The sequence below is a fragment of the Apodemus sylvaticus genome, chromosome 4, assembly GCF_947179515.1.
Source record: "Apodemus sylvaticus chromosome 4, mApoSyl1.1, whole genome shotgun sequence".
In the NCBI taxonomy this organism is placed as follows: Eukaryota; Metazoa; Chordata; class Mammalia; order Rodentia; family Muridae; genus Apodemus; species Apodemus sylvaticus.
The window spans coordinates 92976721-92995337 of NC_067475.1; the positions used below are offsets into that span (position 1 = coordinate 92976721).

The 18617-nt window shown below is 36.8% G+C and overlaps 1 protein-coding gene across 1 annotated transcript in view; it reads left to right on the plus strand.

Moving 5' to 3' along the window:
• Window positions 1-18617, plus strand: part of Zbbx (zinc finger B-box domain containing) — a 111251-nt gene that overhangs the window by 37665 nt on the left and 54969 nt on the right. The window contains exons 7-8 of the mRNA XM_052180958.1: window positions 9146-9295; window positions 16737-16911. Coding sequence (XP_052036918.1) covers window positions 9146-9295; window positions 16737-16911 — 325 coding nt within the window. The remainder of the gene's footprint in view (window positions 1-9145; window positions 9296-16736; window positions 16912-18617) is intronic.

Here is an 18617-nt window from a genome sequence, read left to right on the forward strand (position 1 = left end):
ATGATCAATATTTATTAGTCATTGGAACTAATGGATTTACAATATCCTTTGAGGTTTTAAAATACCTTTTTGTTCTTTGTCTGAATTACTTTAACTCTTAATCTCAATGTATATCAGTATTCTGCCAAGTTTAAAATAATCAGTTTATAATGAAGGCTGTGCTTACAATAAATAATTTCTAAAACTTTGCAAGTGGAAAACCAGAGAAAGGTAACACTCTCGAAGGAGAATTGATGTAGATGTAGTGGCATATGCCATTCTGAAGGCTGAGCTAACAGGATCAGAAATTCAAAACTAGTCCGACATTAATATATAGTGCCACTCTTTTCACCAAACCAAATCATAAGGAGAAAAGTTCAAGAATGGCGGCATTCCCAGTTCTTGCAAAGTAAGAAGTTGTGGGTTGTACATTAATTTTCTTGAGCTGAAACTTAAAGAAACATGGTCGTGTCAGTGTGATCGTTAGTATTTATTACTGAACACCGAGGAGGATTTAGTTGACAGTGGAATGGACTGTCCTGCAGCACAGAGGATGCCATCAAACATGCCATGTTTTTAAAAAAATAAAACTTTTGCTCTTGGACCTTAACTTCTACAAAATGACTGCCATTCGCTCCAAAATACTACAAAATATCAGTTCTCTTCAGTTTGATTAATGCTGTATTGTCAGAGTGATGAATTCTTCTTGAGTATAATTTGAAAGATAATATCATTCTAAAGGGAAGGAAAGTGGAGGTGAGAATTTAGAGCAGTTACTAGATGAAATCCTACCATCACATCATGGGGAGTAGGAAAGGATGTGGTAGAACATTGAAATACTGGCAGTAAATCATATTTAGTGGCTCTAAAAACATCTTTCCTATAGTGAAACATATGATTTACTATGTTCTTTAAAGGCTGTTTCTATTGGAATTTAAACATTCATAGCATGGATTATAGTTACAGAGTTAAATGTATATAATCTCAGTCTTGTTACTTTGTTCCATGTTAGCACTGCTGTAATTAAATCTTTATATTTAGAAGATATAAACAAAATTATGTTTGAATTCAGTTTCTGAATTTGAAATCAATCTCCAAATATACAATACAGTATTATGCCTAATAGATTATACCTAATCTATTGTAAACACAATCATTTTTATATTCTTGTTAACTGGCAATTTAGTGCTTATGATGGTAGTTGCTGATCTTCCTATTGAGTTCCTATCCCTTATTCATCCATAAGAGTCTCCAATCTACAGTCACTGTTTGGCTGTGGGTAAATGCATCCATTTGAGTCATCTACTATGTGGAGCCTCTCAGAGGACAGCCATGCTATACTTTTGTTTGGAAGCATTACAGAGAATCACTCCTCTGTCATGTGTCAGGGATTGGTGCTTGCCCATGGGCTGGGTCTCAAGTTGACTGGTTATTGGTTGCCCATTCCCTCAGTCTCTGCTTTATCCCTCATCCATGCATTTCTTGTAGACAGGATAAATTTTGGGTTGAAGTTTTGTGGGTGGGTTGATATCCCTATTACAAGGGATGCTGTCTGACTACAGTAGACGGCCTCTTCAGATTATATATCCTCAATGTTCTGTGTCACAACTAAGATTACACCCACATTGATTCTTAGGGACCTTCATTATCTCATGTCTGTGTCGTGTCCTAGAGATGCTCCCCATCCCTGTCAGTAGAATATTGCCATCATTGCCATGGTCATATGGCTATCTCTCATGTCCCTCCCTCTACCTGATCCTGATCTCCTCCCATTCCCCTCCCCAGCCTTTTTAATAACTATTTTATTTCCTCACTTGAGCCTTCCTTCTTCTTTAGCTTCTTTGGGTCTTTGGAGTGTAGCATGAGTATCCTGTATTTCATGTCTAATATCCAATTATAACTGAGTACATAGCATTCATGTTCTTTTAGGACTGGGTTACCTCACTCAGCTTGATATCCACAGGAAGACCAACAGGATCAATTAATCTAGACCTTTGGAATCCTCAGAGATTGAACCACCAACCAAAGAGCATACGTGGGCTGGTCCTAGGCCTCCCCACACGTATGTAGATGATATGCAGCTTGGTCTTCATGTGGGTCCTAAACAACTGGAGTAAGGCCTATCCCAAAAGGTGTTCTTTGTATGCAGGATATGTTCTTCTAGCTGGACTGCCTTGTCTGGCCTCAGTGGGAGAGGCAGAGCCTAGCCTTGAGGGATTTAATGTGTTAGGGTGAGGGTATATCCACCCTCTCAAAAGAGAAGGGGAAGGGGGTGGAAGGAGAATTGTGGAGGGGGGATGACTGGGGACAGTGTGAAGATGTAAAGTGAATATATAAAATAAAAGAAAAAATGGTAGTGATTTTATTAAATGCAAGATAATATGATTTGTGTCACAAGTTTAATTGTGCTCCTTTAAACACAAAAGTTTTCAGAAATGTGTTTCTAAATGTTAGCTGTAGTTTCTTCTATCGAGAATTCATATATTTTAGTACTTTAATATGAGGGATGCTAATTTATATTTACCAGATTAGTCAAATACAAAAAAAAGTAGACAGGTTAATATAAATTAAAAGCAAAAATTTGCTACCTAGTTTTTACGTAGTGATTCTATTTTTAAAAGCAGTGTTTTGTACACATTATTTAAGAGGAACACTTAAAAATCAGCTAGTAATAAATTTAATAGTTATAGAAAAACAAAAACCAAATGTGTTTCCTGTGTCAATGGGAAAGAATTGGGATGCAAGAAGGAAGACTTAGATTCCATCGAATCCCAAATATTGTCACAGTCAGTTCACCTGGGCTTTCTGAAGTCAGTTTTTCTTGGTTTCACAATGAGCATCATAAATATTTGTTTTCTTTCTTTGTGTGATCTCCTTTGGATGATAATAAAGAAAAGTATACCTACATAGCCTCACTCCAAAGAAAAGCATGTTTCTATGGAACTAAAGGTAGTCCTGTAAAAATTACCTTTTCTCTTATTCAAGGTTGTTTTTGGTATATAGCCATAGAGTGTACTGCTGCATTTCCTAAGACAATTTTGTCCATATTCTACACAATATCATTTCCTCTTTTTAGTCTTCTTTGTTTCCTGTTCTCCTTTCCATTTTCCCTTTTCTCCTTCAGTTTTCTGTCACACTTTCAGATCCTTACACATCATTTTACATATCAAGAACTCTCATATTCACAAACAGTGAAAAACATGATGATCCCTATGTCAGGATTATGTCACTTGATTTGATGGTACACACTCATGTCTACTTTTCATAAAATAACAATTTTATTGTTTTTATGGTTGAACAAAACTGCATACACAGACATACACAAACTCACACATACACATATACATACATATGCCACATATTCTTTATCCATTCATTTGTCATTTATTTGGTCTGCTTTACAACATGGCTACTATGCATTGTAACACATAAACATGGATGTGATGGTCTCTGATATATGTTGATGTAGAGTTCCTGGAGTATATTCACCTAGATATGTTATAGTCGGGTCACATGGTAGCTGTACTTTTAAATTTTATGATGCCCCCATTGTGATTTAAATGATAAAATCTGGTCAGTTTTTGTTCAACTAACCAGAAGCAATTGTTCCTTTTTTTTACACCCTTGCTAGCCTTTCTTTATATACACTAGATGTCAAGTGTCTGTCAGATATACATCTGACAATGATTCTTTTCCCATTCTGACTTGTGGTTTTTAATTTAACTAAAATCTCTTTATGGTGTACAGATAGATACTTTGTAATTCATCTGTATCATTTGCTATTCTAGTACCATTTCCTGAGCTACTGTAGTTTGTCCAGAAAGACTTAAAGTGTTTTTTCATATTCCTTTCTGGTATTATATTAAGGTCTTTGATTCATTTACAATAGGTCTTTTTTGTTTGGTTGGTTTTTGTTGTAAACAATAACAAGAGTTTAGTCTGTTGAGCAGCAACCAAGGAACTGTTGATAGCTGATGGCTTCTGTGGGCAGGATCATATTTATTTAAGGGTGTGGCCTCTGCTAAGGTGAGCGTGCTTCAGTGAATGACTCCACCCACATTAGTATGTGGACAGCACAAAATGGACTCAATAGATTATTCTTTTTTAAAAAAGAAAACAGAATAGAGAATGGTTAGAGTGCTTGTCAATATTGGAGAGTTTATCAGGGATGTGTGTGGGTAAATGTAATGAAATTTCATAGTATGAAAATCTCAAAGAACAAATTAAAGCACTTGTGTTTTTGTTTTGCTTTGTTTTTAAAGGGAGGTATGCAGTTTCACTCTTCTGGATGTGAATATCCAGGTTTTTTGTTTGCGTATTTTTTTTCAGAAATATTTAACAGACTGCATTTTCTCAAATGTAGGTTTTTGGTATCTCTGTCTAAGTCATGTGGCTGTAGCTGTGTGGGTTGTTCCTCTATTGTATTCTATCTGTACACCATTTCCTATGCCTAGAACCATGATGACTTTGGAATATGAAATGAAATAAAATACTGTGTAGATTAGGATGCTTTGGCTTCCTGGGTATTTTGAGCTTTTGTATGAACACTAAAAAAATATTTTGCCTCTGTAAAGACTATCATTTAAACTTTTATAGGGATTTCATTGAATCTGTAGAACTTTTCTGGTTTTATAACATTTTTATATTTATTCTGCCAATCTTCCCATAAGGCATCTTCCCATGTTCTAGAATAAAGAATCTTCATCAATTTCTGTCTTCAGTATTTTAAAGTTTTCATTTCACAGGCATTTCCCTACCTTGGATAGGTTCATTTCTAGGTCATTTACAACTGTTTCCCAAGTTCCCTTCTCAAAGACCCTAGTAGTAAGGCCTGTGTGCAATTTGCCATCTTCTAAAAGACAAGACTAATATATAATAGTAAATTAACTTCAAAATATATTTTTGCAATATATTGATTTTTAACATGTTATATAAGAATGATATAAAATGCTATTAGAACATTGATAGCAGGATTTATACTAGAGTGAGAATCTGGGTTCTTGGCATTATTTAAGTATCTATAATTTTGATACTCACTATATGAAACTTACTATACTTTTGATGTTATAAATATTATATGCATATCAAACAATCTGAGTGCTTTTGAAGTTCACAGGCTTTTATTCTGGAGAATTTAATATCAAGCTTTTGTTCAATTAGTGACTAAAATACAGTTGCTACTTTCAGGCTGATTTTTAGCACTGGCTTGAATATTTATTTTAAAAAGGACTGCATGCCAGTAAAGGGGAAATCATTTGAAATGTAAATAAAAATATATTGAATAAAAAATAAATAAAAAGGACTGCAGAGATTAGGTAACCAGTATGGGGGGAGGGGAAGGAAGTGGTTGTGACAGGTCTGTGCACAGTGCCAGCACCAATATTTGTGTGTAAGGAACACAGTCATGTTTTCATGAATAGTCTATGAATTAAGTGTGAAATAACACTTCTAGATTTTGTAATCGCTAATTTATTACTATTTCAGATGCAATGCATCTTAACAGATTTGCAAAAGGTCATCTCTGAGAAATTCCGATGTAATTTTAGCTATTTAAACTGTTTAATAGATGAAAAAGTTTAAGTAGGAATACTGCCATGGCAGAAGATTAGAAAAAAAATGCAACTTCTAACCCTGTAGTACTCTTCCTCTCTTGAGATATTTTCTGATAACTAAGATTCATGTTTTTGTGTGGCTGACACTAAGTTTCTTAGAGAGCCTCTGGAGACGTGGTGCTTTCCATTTGAAAATTAGTTTAAATTTAGATCCAGAATTCTATAGAGTCATGGAACAGAGCAGTCTATTTGTTGGTAGGACCCTTCAGGAGCCTTCTCAATGCTCCTCTGACCAGAGATGTACCTTAAGGAGACAAAGGGAGTTCTTTTTTTCCATTAACTAATTAATTTATTCATTTTACATCCCAATCACTGCCTCCACTGCCCAGCCTTCCCTCATAGAGTCCCTCCTCTCACCCTTCTCCCCTTCTCTGAAAAGATGGGGTCCTCCTGGATATCCCCCCACCCTGGTGCATCAAGTCTCTGCAGGCTTAGGCACATCCTCTCCCACTGAGTTCAGACAAGGCATCCAGTTAGGGGAATGGACTCCACAGACAGGTAATTGCTTTAGGAATAGTCTCACTTCAGCTGTTGAGGGTACCCACATGAGTACCGAGCTGCACATCTGCTGCATATGTCTTAACCTTGTATGCTCTTTGGTTGGTGGTTTAGTATCTGAGAGCCCTTAAAGTCCAGGTACGTTGACTCTGTTAGTCTTCTTGTGGATTTTCTATCCCCTTCAAGGGGGGGGGGGAGCAAGTTATTTTTTAACTTTTTAACTTGTTCTAAAACTTTCTGCAGCTCATTGCCTGTTTCATACTTCATTTTAATCATATGCTACTTAGTAGACACTCTGATAGACATATAGCATTTTACAAGGCATACTTTTCTTTTTGTGAACTTTTTTGTTTGTTTTACGATTTTTCTAGACAAGGTTTCTCTATCCAGCCCTGGCTGTTCCTGGAACTCACTCTGTAGACCAGACTGGCCTCAAACTCAGAAATCCCCCTGCCTCTGCCTCCCAAGTTCTGGGATTAAAGGCATGCACCACCACTGCCTGGCTTGTGAACTTCTTAATATAGTAAGATGGTTGTACATCAAATGATGATGTATAATCCTTATACTAATGATGATAATTAGCTTAAGGTGACATAAAGTGGAAGGGAGAGGGTCCAGTGCCCTTTGGAAAAGCAGGGAGTGATTCCAGAAGACCTCATCCAGGCAAAGCTGATGAAGACAAAAGATACAATAGGAAATGATTTCCTGTAGGCTCTTTAGCATAAAGAAAATGAAGAATGACTTGGAGTTTTAGTGAAGTCCAGACAGAGTATATCCTGCAGTTAATCTCAGGACAGTGTGTGTTTCCTAAAGATGTTTTGAAACAAGTATACACCTCACCTACAATCTTGATAGATATGATGTATTTAGGTTTTTTTGTTTGTTGTTTGATTGGCTTGCTTTTGTTTGTGAAGTCCATAAAGTAACATAGCAATCCTTTTCAGGGTAGCGTTGTGAAAAGCTGTGACTCTCCAGGTATACACCTCCCTGCTCTGCTTGCTACTGAGTGTGTGACTAAAGGCTAGTTATTTTAAGTTTCTGAGTTTGAATTACTTTATTACTAAAATGGAGAAAAATAATACATTTTAGAGTTTTCTTGAGGACTAAATGATAAAATCTTTTAAAGATACGTAGGAAAGCACGAGGCTCAATTCTTTCCCTCAGTTGACAGTGGCCACTGTTGGGATGATTGATATCAGAAAGTCCCACGCTAGTTTCCAAAGGACAGATGCAACCAACAGTGCTACCCAGCTATGATTACCATAAGCCACCATAATAGCCAGCTTGGTACTATAACAGTAAGGATGCAGTAGTGGCACTCATATCCTGGTGGTAACAACAGCTCTCTAGTTGGAACATAAGGTATGCCTAACCAAAGGGAAATCATTCTGGATACTGGAATCCTATCCAACTACTCAGTGTCTGTGAAGTCATAGATCTTGGAAGAGAACTTGCAATTGCCATGTTAGTAAGCCAGCATTTTCCACAACAATAATTTATGTATTCAATATCCACACATAAGTGTGGTCTTCACTCCTTATCAAGGAAACTCCTCTTTTCGACAGGGACCATTACAAGAAACCGCACCCATTCAAAATGTAGATAGAAGTATGAAGTCTAGCTCCAGTACATGTACCTATAAAAACAACTTCTGTACCAGAGGCTCAGGGAACATTGAAGGAGATTGGGGAGAGCCAGAGAATCAGAGAGCTTCCTAAGGATTTGTATCTCCTAGCAGTGTCAAAAGCTGCAGGCCTAAAGTCTCACCAACATGAATGCCTAAAGTTGAGCTTAAAACTTAAAACCAAACTAGCAAGTCAAAGTACATGGGGAGAAAGCCCACTAGACTTCAATCATGTGCAAAGAAATACAGGGAAGTAAAGAATACTGAGCATGGAAGAAATTGATCAAGTGGAGGGATGGGGTTGTCATCCCATCCATAGTCAAAAACTCTAACCCAGAATTTTTCCTGTCTGAAAGAACTGCAGAAAAAAAATGGAAAAAAGCCTGAGGAAAAGGAGGTCCAATGACAGGCCCAAATTGGGATCCAGCTCAGGGAGAGGCCCCACAGCCTGGCATTATTACTGATGCTATGGTGTGATTACAAACAGATGCCTATCATGACTGCCCTCCAAAACGCCCAACAAGCAGCTGAGAGACTCAGATGCAAATATTTGCATCCAGCCAATGGGCAGAAACTGTTGACCCTTGTTGTTGAGTTAGGGAAAAGCTGGAAGAAACTGAGGAGGAGGGTGACCCTATAGGAAGACAAGCAGTCTCAACTAATCTGGAATCCTGGGATCTCTCAGACACTGAGACACCAACCAGGCAGCACATACCAGCTGATATGAGGCCCCCAACACATATACAGCAGAGGACTTCTGGGTCTGGACTCATAGAAAAATGCACCTAACCATAGAGAGACGCGGACCACAGGAGTGGAAAGGTCTGGTGGGGGAGGAGGTAGGGACATCTTGGAGATGGAGGGTGTGGAAAATGGAACAGTCAGAGGGTGGACTGGGAGGGGTATAAAGTCTAGACTGTAAAAAAAATTAAATAATAAATAAAAATAATAATGAAAATAGAAAAAGAGAAATAAAACCACACCTGTTGGTTATTTAATACCAAATTTTTAGCCTTGAAAGCAAATAACATTACAAAGACTGAGAAGGCTGTATTTAGGAATAAGTATATACATACATATATATATATATACATACATATACATATATACATGTGTATATATTGATTATATATTATATGTATATATTATATATATTATATATTATATATTCATATATATGTACTTGTAATTATGTAACAACATTAAATGAAAAAAATCATGAATGGTAGCATCTGGGAAGGTTTGAAGGGTGGTATGGGGAGAGGGAAATAATATAATTATATTATGATCTGAAAAATTAATAAAAAACAAAAGTATATAAATTGTGTTAAATTTAATGAGTCATACAATCTTGAAAACTTGATTTGTTGTTTGTAAATTACTGAGACACCAGAGTTAAGATTCTTGACACTACTTTCCTTTTTTTTAATAGCCAAAATCCCAAATCTTATCCAACGTATTAGATGCTGCTCATCAATTTATAAAGGAAGTAAATCCACCCAATGAAGGGACCAACCCTGCAGAAGCATCCAGTAAAAGTCACCAGAAACCCAAAGCCCTCCTTCTTCAGAACAGCTCTGAGGTAAACTGAAGCAGACAAAGGAGGATATTTTCTGTTCTACTCATAGTGACTGCCATTTTTATCTTTTATCACAGATCCACATTTGGGAACATTATTTTATCATATTGTTAGTTAATATTTGTTTTAGTAATTGAATATATTTAGACTATAAAAATAATTCCAAGATTACTTTGATTCCACTGAAAATTGTTTTTTTTTGTTGAAAAACAATTTTGACAATATGACTTTTGTGCATTTTGACCATGTCAGGAATTGTATGACTACTGGAGAGAAGCATTCAAGTAAAATCCAGGATGCAACATAACAATTGTGCATTAGTTAGAACTTGTACATGCTCAAAATATAAAAGTTTAGGTAACAGGCAGTTTCAGCAGTGTATAAAGGAAGATGGATACAAAATTCTGGCAGTTATTTAGATTAACTCTTGATCACACAGTGTGCTACATAAACTTTTATCTGCACACACACAAATGTATATACATGTTAGGGTTATATTTAGCGTTAGGGTGTGTGTGTATGCACATATATCTGTGTATAGATAGTGTAGAACATTCATATATATTATTTTCTTTTACAGAATGGTAGATTTATTGAAAAGAAGTGAAGGGGGGTGGGAGAGGAGAAAAAATCTTCCCCAAAGTGGGAAGTTTCCAGGGAAAGCATCCCTTTCTATTGACTCTTTGGCAAGAAACAATCTCCACATTCTGATTAATGTTATAATCCTCTTTCCCTGTGTGGTACTGGTCTTTTTGCAGTAGCTGATTGACTGAATTACTTGGCTAGACACAAAGCTTTGTTAACTTGAGGATTAAGTTGTGTTGAGGTCTCTTCAACTTTGAATATGTAAATGAGTGTTCAATTGCAGCATGGTTTCTTCCAGCATAGGAGCCAGGTTTGAATGTACCCAAAAAGTGGTGACATTTACATGTATTGTTTTCATAGACCTGCAGAAAATGTACTGTGAAGCATCACTGGATGAATTACAGTATATTCTGATGACTACTCTCCCATGATCATCTCTCCCCAACTTCTCTACATTTCCTACCACATGCAATTTTATGCCTTTTTTCTCTTCTTCCCTAGAGAATATGCAGGCCAATATAACAAATATTTGAACAGGATAAAGGAAACAGATAAATAGAAAAGGAAAAAAAAAGAAGAAAAAGTAAAGAATTGGGAGTCAAAACAATGTGTCTTTGGAAATCGAAATTGGATGGAAATGATTATATCTGATAGAAGTTTGTGCAGAGCTACCAATAGATTTGACAGTAGTCTGAGCTCTTTAAGAGATTGCATGAAGCCCTCTTGACAAACATCCTCCTGGCCCAGGAGCTTTCACTTGGGTGCCAAGAGAGAACCAATTGGGGTTTTATCTCCTCTGTTATTTGGTGATTCCACTTAGAGTTAATTGATTAATGTATACATTTTAAGAAGCTTCTACTGTTTTAGGTTTCCATAGGACTCCTCAAACAGCCCCTCTTGTTAAACTGACTCTCCCCCCTTTTCCCCTTTACTCTCTATTTAACCCTCCATTTCTAGTCCCTTCCTATTTTCTAAGACTGCATTCTATTTTTCATACCTTAGTACTTTCTTCCCTGCCCCATAGTCCTTTACTAACATTAACTTCTGTTGTTAAGAAGACAATAGCATGCTTATTGATGACCTAAAAGAGATAATCCTCATGTAAGAGAATACAAATTTGCCCTTTGGGGTCTTGGTGATCTCACTCAAGAGAAAATTCTTTTCAAGTGCCATCCATTTATCCGTGAATGATTCATTATTTTAACAGCTGAATAATTTTCAATTGTATTAGCATAAACATGTCATTTTCATTATTCATTCATCTATTGATAGACATCTAGACTGTTTCCAATTTCTGACTGTTTTGAGTAAAGCAGCAATGAACATGGTTGAACAATTGTCTCAATGGTAGGATGAAGCATATTTTGGATTTATGTCCATGGGCGTTGTAGCTGGATCTTGAGGTAGATTGATTCTCATCTTCCTGAGGAAATGCCACTCTAATTTCCATAGTATCTGAACAAGTTTCCACTGTCACCATCAACTGATGCTCCCTTTTTCTCACATCCTTACTAGCATGAGCTGTCACTTGTTTTTTCTGATTTTAATCTTTTGACTTTTATAAGATGAAATCTCAAAGTAATTTGGGCTTGGCTTCCCATGATGACTCGGAATGTTAAACTTCAAGTTTTTCTCAGCCATTTGTATATTTCATCTTTTGAGAGTTCTCTATTAAGTAGAACACTATTAGTACTATTAATATAGGTTATTATTTTTCTTGATTATCAATTTTTAAAATTCTTTATATATTTTAGATACTAGCCTTCTATGGGATGTATGATTCATAAAAAAGTCTTTCCCATTCTTTAGCCTGCCTTTTTGTCTGAGTGACAGCATTTTTTTTTGTTTGTATGCTTTTTTGCCACACACACAAAAATTTTCATTGTTATTAGGTTCCATTTAAAGATTCTTGATCTTAGGGCCCTCCACTATTAGTGTCTTGTTAAGAGAGTCTATGCTGGTGAACTCAAGGCTTTTCCTTGTATTCTCTTCTATCAGATTCAGGTATCTGTCCTTATGCTGAGGTTCTTGATCTATTAGGGCAAATTTTGTGCATTGTAATAAATATGAGTCTATTTAGAATCTTACACATGTAGCCATCCAGGTTTAACAACACCATTTATGAAGATTCTATCTTTAGTGTGTGTTTCTAGCTTCTTCATAAAAAATCCTAGGTTTCCAGGTATATGAAATTACTGTGTCATCAGTTTATAATGAAAACTAACCTGTATGTTTTATACCATTACCATATTGCTTTTATTACTGTACCTCAACAGTAGAGTTTGAGAGATCTTGGATGCTAATACCTCTAGTTCTTTTATTAGTCAGGTTTTTTTGTGGTTTTGTTTGCTTGTTTGTTTGCTTATTTTTATAGCCTTGATTTTTTTTTTTTGTGGGTGTTTTCATATGAAACCGAAAACTGTTCTTTCAAGTTCTGTGAAGAATTGTGTCAGAATTTTGATGGAAATTACATTGACTCTGTAGATTGCCTTCAGTAGCATGGACATTTTTGATATATTAATCTTACTGATTTATGAGAATAGATGATCTTTCCATTTTCTCATATCTTCTTTAATGTCTTACAGTTTTAATACACAATCTTACTTGGTTAGAATTACTACCAGACATCAAGTCACAGCAGGACTAAGCTCATCCTCTCGCAGTGAGGCCCCAAAAGGCAGTCCAGCTAGGGGAAAGAGATCCAAAGAGGCAATAGAGTCAGAGACAATCTCCACTCCAGTTATTAGGGAATCTACATGAAGACCAAGTTGTGCAACTGCTACATATGCGTAGGGGAACTAGGTCCAGCTCATATATGTTCTTTGGTTGGTGGTTCAGTCTCTGTGATCTTCTATAGGTCCGGGTAAGCTTATGGTATCCTTGATGACTTGATTGATTTTTATTTGTTTTGTAAGTATATTTTTTTTTAAGATTTTTTTGTTGTTGTTTGTAAGGAAAATTGGTTTGTAAATCTTTTTCTTTGTTAGGTCTTCATATGGTTTAGGTATCAGAGTACTTGTGGCCTCATAAAAATAATTAGGCAGTTTTTCCTATCTCTATTGTGAAACAATTTGAGGAGTATTAGTATTAATTCTTTTTTGAATGTCTGATAGAATTCTCTGCTGAAACCACTTGTCCCTGGGCTTCTTGTGATTAGGAAGCTTTTAATGGCTACCTTTATTTAGCTGGGGATTATGAGTCTGTTGAAATCACTCATTTGGTCTTGCTTTAACTTTGCAAAGTCACATACATCAAGAAAATTATCTATTTCTTTTAGATATTCTAACTTGGCAGAGTGCCAATTTTTAAAGCATGTCCTTCTCTCTGAATTTCCTTAGTGTCTGTTGTTAGGCCTACCTTTTCATTACTATATTATTAACTTGGATCTTCTCTCTAATTTTTTTAGTTAATTTATCTAAGGGTTTATCAATGTTAATGATTTTCTCAAAGAACCAACACTTTGTGTTGCATTGCTTTCTCCACTTTGATAAAACTGATCATTTTACTTACTTGCTAAGGGAAGTTACCATATTCTTTGTTGTTGTTGTTGTTGTTTTATTAGATATATTCTTTATTTACATTTCAAATGTTATTCCCATTCCTGAGTTCCCCTCCGAAAACCCCCTATTCCATTCCCCCTCCCAGTGCTCACCCACACACTCCTGCTTCCCTGTCCTGGTATGCTTCTACACTGGGGCATTGAGCCTTCACAGAACCAAGGGCCTCTCCTTCCACTGATGTTCGACAAGGCCATCCTCTGCCACATATGCAGCTGGAGACACGTGTACTCTTTGGTTGGTGGTTTAGTCCCTGGGAGCTTTGGGGGGGTACTGGTTGGTTCATATTGTTGTTCCTCCAATGGGCCAGCAAAACACTTCAGCTACTGGGCTCCTTTCTCTATCTCCTCCATTGGGTACTGTCTTAGTCAGGGTTGCTATTCCTTCACAAAACATCATTATCAAGAAGCAAGTTGGGAAGGAAAGGGTTTATTCAGTTAACACTTCCACATTGCTGTTGATCACCATAGGAAGTGATGACTGGAACTCAAGCAAGTCAGGAAGCAGGAGCTGATGCAGAGGCCATGGAGGGATGTTTCTTACTGGCTTGCTTCCCCTGGCTTGCTCAGCTTGCTTTCCCATAAAACCCAAAACTAGCAGCCGAAAGATGGCACCACCCACAATGGGCTCTCCCTCTGGATCACTAATTGAGAAAATGCCTTGCAGCTGGATCTCATGGAGGCATTTCTTCAAGTGAGTATCCTTTCTCTGTGATAATTTCAGCTTATGTCAATTTGGCACACAAATCTAGGCAGTACAGAGACCCTGTGCTCAGTTCAATAGTTGGCTGAGAGCATCCACCTAGGTATTTCTCAGGCACTGGCAAAACCTCTCAAGAGACAGTTATATACTGCTCCTGTCCACAAGTACTTGTTGGCATCCACAATAGTGTCTGGGTTTGGTAACTGTATATGGGGTGGATCCCCAGGTGGGACAGTCTCTGGACTGCCTTTTCTTCAGTCTATACTCTACACTTTGTCTCTGCATCTCCTCCCATGGGTATGTTGTTCCCACTTCTAAGAAGTACAGAAGTATCCACCCATTGGTCTTTCTTCTTGAGCTTCATGTGGTCTGTGAATTGTATCTTGGGTATTCTGAGCTTCTGGGCTAATATCCACTTAACATTGAGTGCATGCCATATGTGTTCTTTTGTGATTGGGTTACCTCACTCAGGATGATATTTTCTAGTTGTATCCATTTGCCTAAGAATTTCATGAATTCATTGTTTTTAATAGCTGAGTAGTACACCACATTTTCTGTATCCATTCCTCTGTTGAGGGACATCTCTGTTCTTTCCCGCTTCTTGCTCTTATAAATAAAGCTACAATGAACATAGTGGAGCATGTGTCCTTTTTCCATGTTGGAGAATCTTCTGGGTATATGCCCAGGAGTGGTATAGCTGGCCCTCAGGTAGTGTTATGTCCAGTTTTCTGAGGAACCGCCAAATTGATTTCCAGAGTGGTTGTACCAACTTGCAATCCCACCAACATTGGAGTTGTGTTCCTCTTTCTCCACATCCTCACCAGCACCTGCTGTATCCTGAGTTTTTTATCTTAGCCATTCTGATTGGTGTGATGGGTAATCTCAAGGTTCTTTTGATTTGCATTTCCCTGATAACTAAGGATGTTGTACATTTCTTTAGGTGCTTCTCAGCAATTTTGTAATCCTCAGTTGAGAATTCTTTGTTTAGCTCTGTACCACATTTTTAAATAGTGTCATTTAGTTTTCTGCACTCTAACTTCTCGAGTTCTTTCTATATATTGGATATTAGCCCTTTGTTTGATGTAGGGTTGGTAAAAATCTTTTCCCAATTTGTTGGTTGCTGTTTTGTCCTATTGAAAGTGTTCTTTGCCTTACAGAAGCTTTGCAGTTTTATGAGGTCCCATTTGCCAATTCTTGATCTTAGAGCATAAGCTATTGGTGTTCTGTTCACAAAAATTTCCCCTGTGCCCATGTGCTTGATGCTCTTCCTCACTTTCTTTTCTATTAGTTTCAGTGTATCTAGTTTTATGTGGAGGTCCTTGATCCACCTGAGGTTTCTACAAGGACATAAGAATGAATGGATTTGCATTCTTTTATGTGCTAACTTCTAGTTGAACCAACACCATTTCTTGAAAATGCTATCTTTTTTCCACTGGATGGTTTTATCTTCTTTGTCAAAGATCAAATTACCATAGGTGTGTGGATTAATTTCTGGTTCTTCAATTCTATTCCATTGATCTACCTGTATGTTATTGTACCAATATCATGCAGTTTAGTCACAATTGTTTTGTAGTACAGCTTGAGGTCAGGGATGGTGATTCTGCCAGAAGTTCTTCTGTTGTTTAGAATAGTTTTTACTATCTTGGGTTTTTGATTATTCTTGATGAATTTGCAAATTTTTCTCTAACTTTATGAAGAATTGTGTTGGAAATTTGAGGTACTAATAAAATGATATAAAACAGTATTCATCCAAGATTTATTCTATAGGGTCTGTAGAGTAAACTGATTCAGAAATAACCTAAGGAGAAAACTATCAAGTAAGAAAAGAGAAAAGAGGCCGAAGAATAGTTAGTTATTTTCGATACTCCCACCGTAGAACTCTGTAAGATGGTGATACTGGAGAAACTGAATGGCGTGAGCAAAATGGCTGTGAAAAGCTATGCAAAAAACTCACAACTAGTACTAAGTCCTGATGAGGAAATGTTCATAGTTTATAGTTCTCATTTAGCCAAGATCCTAAGGCTAGCTGGAACAGTGAATGAAAAAGAGATGAGGAGGTGAGTGTATAAGACAAGGAAGGACAAGAGTCTTCAGAAGCTTTGTAGATACTGATAGAAATTTTGTATTTCAGAGGATCAAAAGGTTTTCCACACACCGACAGCATAAGGTTTATATTAGAACACATAAAATTACAGACATATACATCTACATTCATGTCAACTTGTGTGATTTCATGCCTATAATCCTGGAATTCAGGAGTCCAAAGGACTCCAGTTTCAGACCAGTCTTGGCTACATAGAGAATGAGATGCTATCTCCTAACAGACAACTGCTGTAATGTGGGAAGGTTGCAAGGATCAGAGGATTGGGGAAGAAGAAAGGATAGATAATATGTATGTAACAAGAACATCTATAGAGGGGATGAGCATAGATAAAATAAAGTCATTGGATTTAAAGGTTCTTACAGTGTTAACTTCTGAGCAGACCATTTATAACTGCTAATAAAGTTTTAAGAAAACAAGAGTATTTAAGTGTGTGTTATATTAAAATAATATTCTTCTGAGTTTAATGCATCATTTTATCATCCTTTTAATTGGCTAGGTAGAAACTAGAGCCACAGAAGGAGGAGAAGGTGAAAATCCAAGGTGCAAGGCCATGTGGGAAATGCCTTTTGATGAAGAAGCATCTGCCCAGTCCTTCCAAGAAGCCTTAACAGAGTGGAGATCTGGCCATCAGGAGGAAAACAAGGAGGAGGAAGCACATGCAAAAAAACCAGGTATGGACATCGGTCAGATAATCATTTCACAAAATAAAGGTATCTTCATTTCTTTTCACTCCTAACACTACAAATGCAATGCTTAAAAACAATAAAGAGCAACTTGCTACAGCTTCTCAGGGGAGCTTTATGTACACACAGTCAGTGGTGAGTTGTTGAATATTTATAAAATATGAAGTTGATCATGGGAGGATATTACCCTTGTTTATATGTAAATTCAGATCTTGGGATGAATGGGACACTGAAGACTAAACTTTTCTTTTCCTAAAAGGAAACACTGGTTAGACAACTATTTCATTTGAGATCTACTGTTGCAATGTATCAGGTTGACAGAATCTATGGGGCAGGTAAGCAAAGTCCACTTTGTATGCCTTAGATCAGTAAGTTTCTTTTCAGTGTGGATGAATCTCCTACAAAGCAACCTAAAGGAGAATTTATTTTGGCTCACAGTTGGAGACAATACAGCCCATCAAGGTAGGAGAAATATAGCAGCAGGTGGCTCCAAGGTAGCAGGAGCAGATGGCTGGACTCCTCATTTCTTACATCACTGTAAAACAGACATGAGAGCCAAGACAAGAAGTAGGTGCTAGTATAAACCACACAGCATGCCTTCCTGAGAATAACTTCTTCTGGTGAGACTTCAGTCTCCCAAACTGCACTGCCTTCAAAACAGCACCATTTATAAAAGCTATTTCTCTGCAAGATTTTAGTCTCACTTTTTGGTTCAAATATAAAATAATGGGTTTCTTTCGGACATATCCATACAAACCGTGATGGCTAGTTTTTGTGTCAAATTGACACAAACCATAATTTTTTGAGAGGAAAAAAAAAACTCAGTTGAGCAAATGCCTCCATTAGATTGTCATGTAAGACAAGTGTACAGGGCATTTATTAAATTAGTGATTGATCTAGGAAGGTTCAGCCCATTGTGAATGGGGCTATTTTTAAGATGGTTTTATACTAAGGCTGAGCAAGTCACAAGGAACAAACAACTCAGCAATGTTCTTTCAGGGCCTCTTCACCATTTCAGGTTTCCAGGTTCTTTTCCTGTTTGTGTCCTTTCTCTGACTTCCTTCAAAAATCATCAGTAAAGTGTAAGTGAAATAAACTCTTTCCACTTCAACTCACTTTTAGTCATGGTGTTTCACCACAGTAATAGTAACCCGAAAAGAGCCTGGATGAGAGCGGAACTTAATCATGATAGACAGTGAAACAAAAGGCAATGCTTAGAACCTCAGAATCATTGTTTAATTTTAACTTTGAGTTTATAATTGTTTATTGCACATAAAGTAAAAGATGAAGCCTTGTTTTAATTTTTTCTCATATTGGGAACATTGGAATTATGGATGCAAAAGTGACTTATTTCCTTAGACATAAATACTGAAAGTATCTTATACTGCAAATCTTAGAATTTTGGGAATTAGGAAAATATTGTTATCAATCCTCATTCAGTGCAAAATCCAGGGTTCAAATATGATTCAGATCATCATAAAGTTTATCAGAATAACCACAGTTGTTTGTTAGATGCTATGGTTTTAACTGAAAAGGTACCACAGCATTTACAACTGAAGAGACACTCTTGATCTACTACAGAACTTGATAAACATGTGTTGAAAGCAAGTTCATGTAGCTGGTCCTCTAAATAGAGAATGAAAAGTTAGAGACAACACATGATTGAATGAGTTTCTGTGCTGCAAAAAAACCTT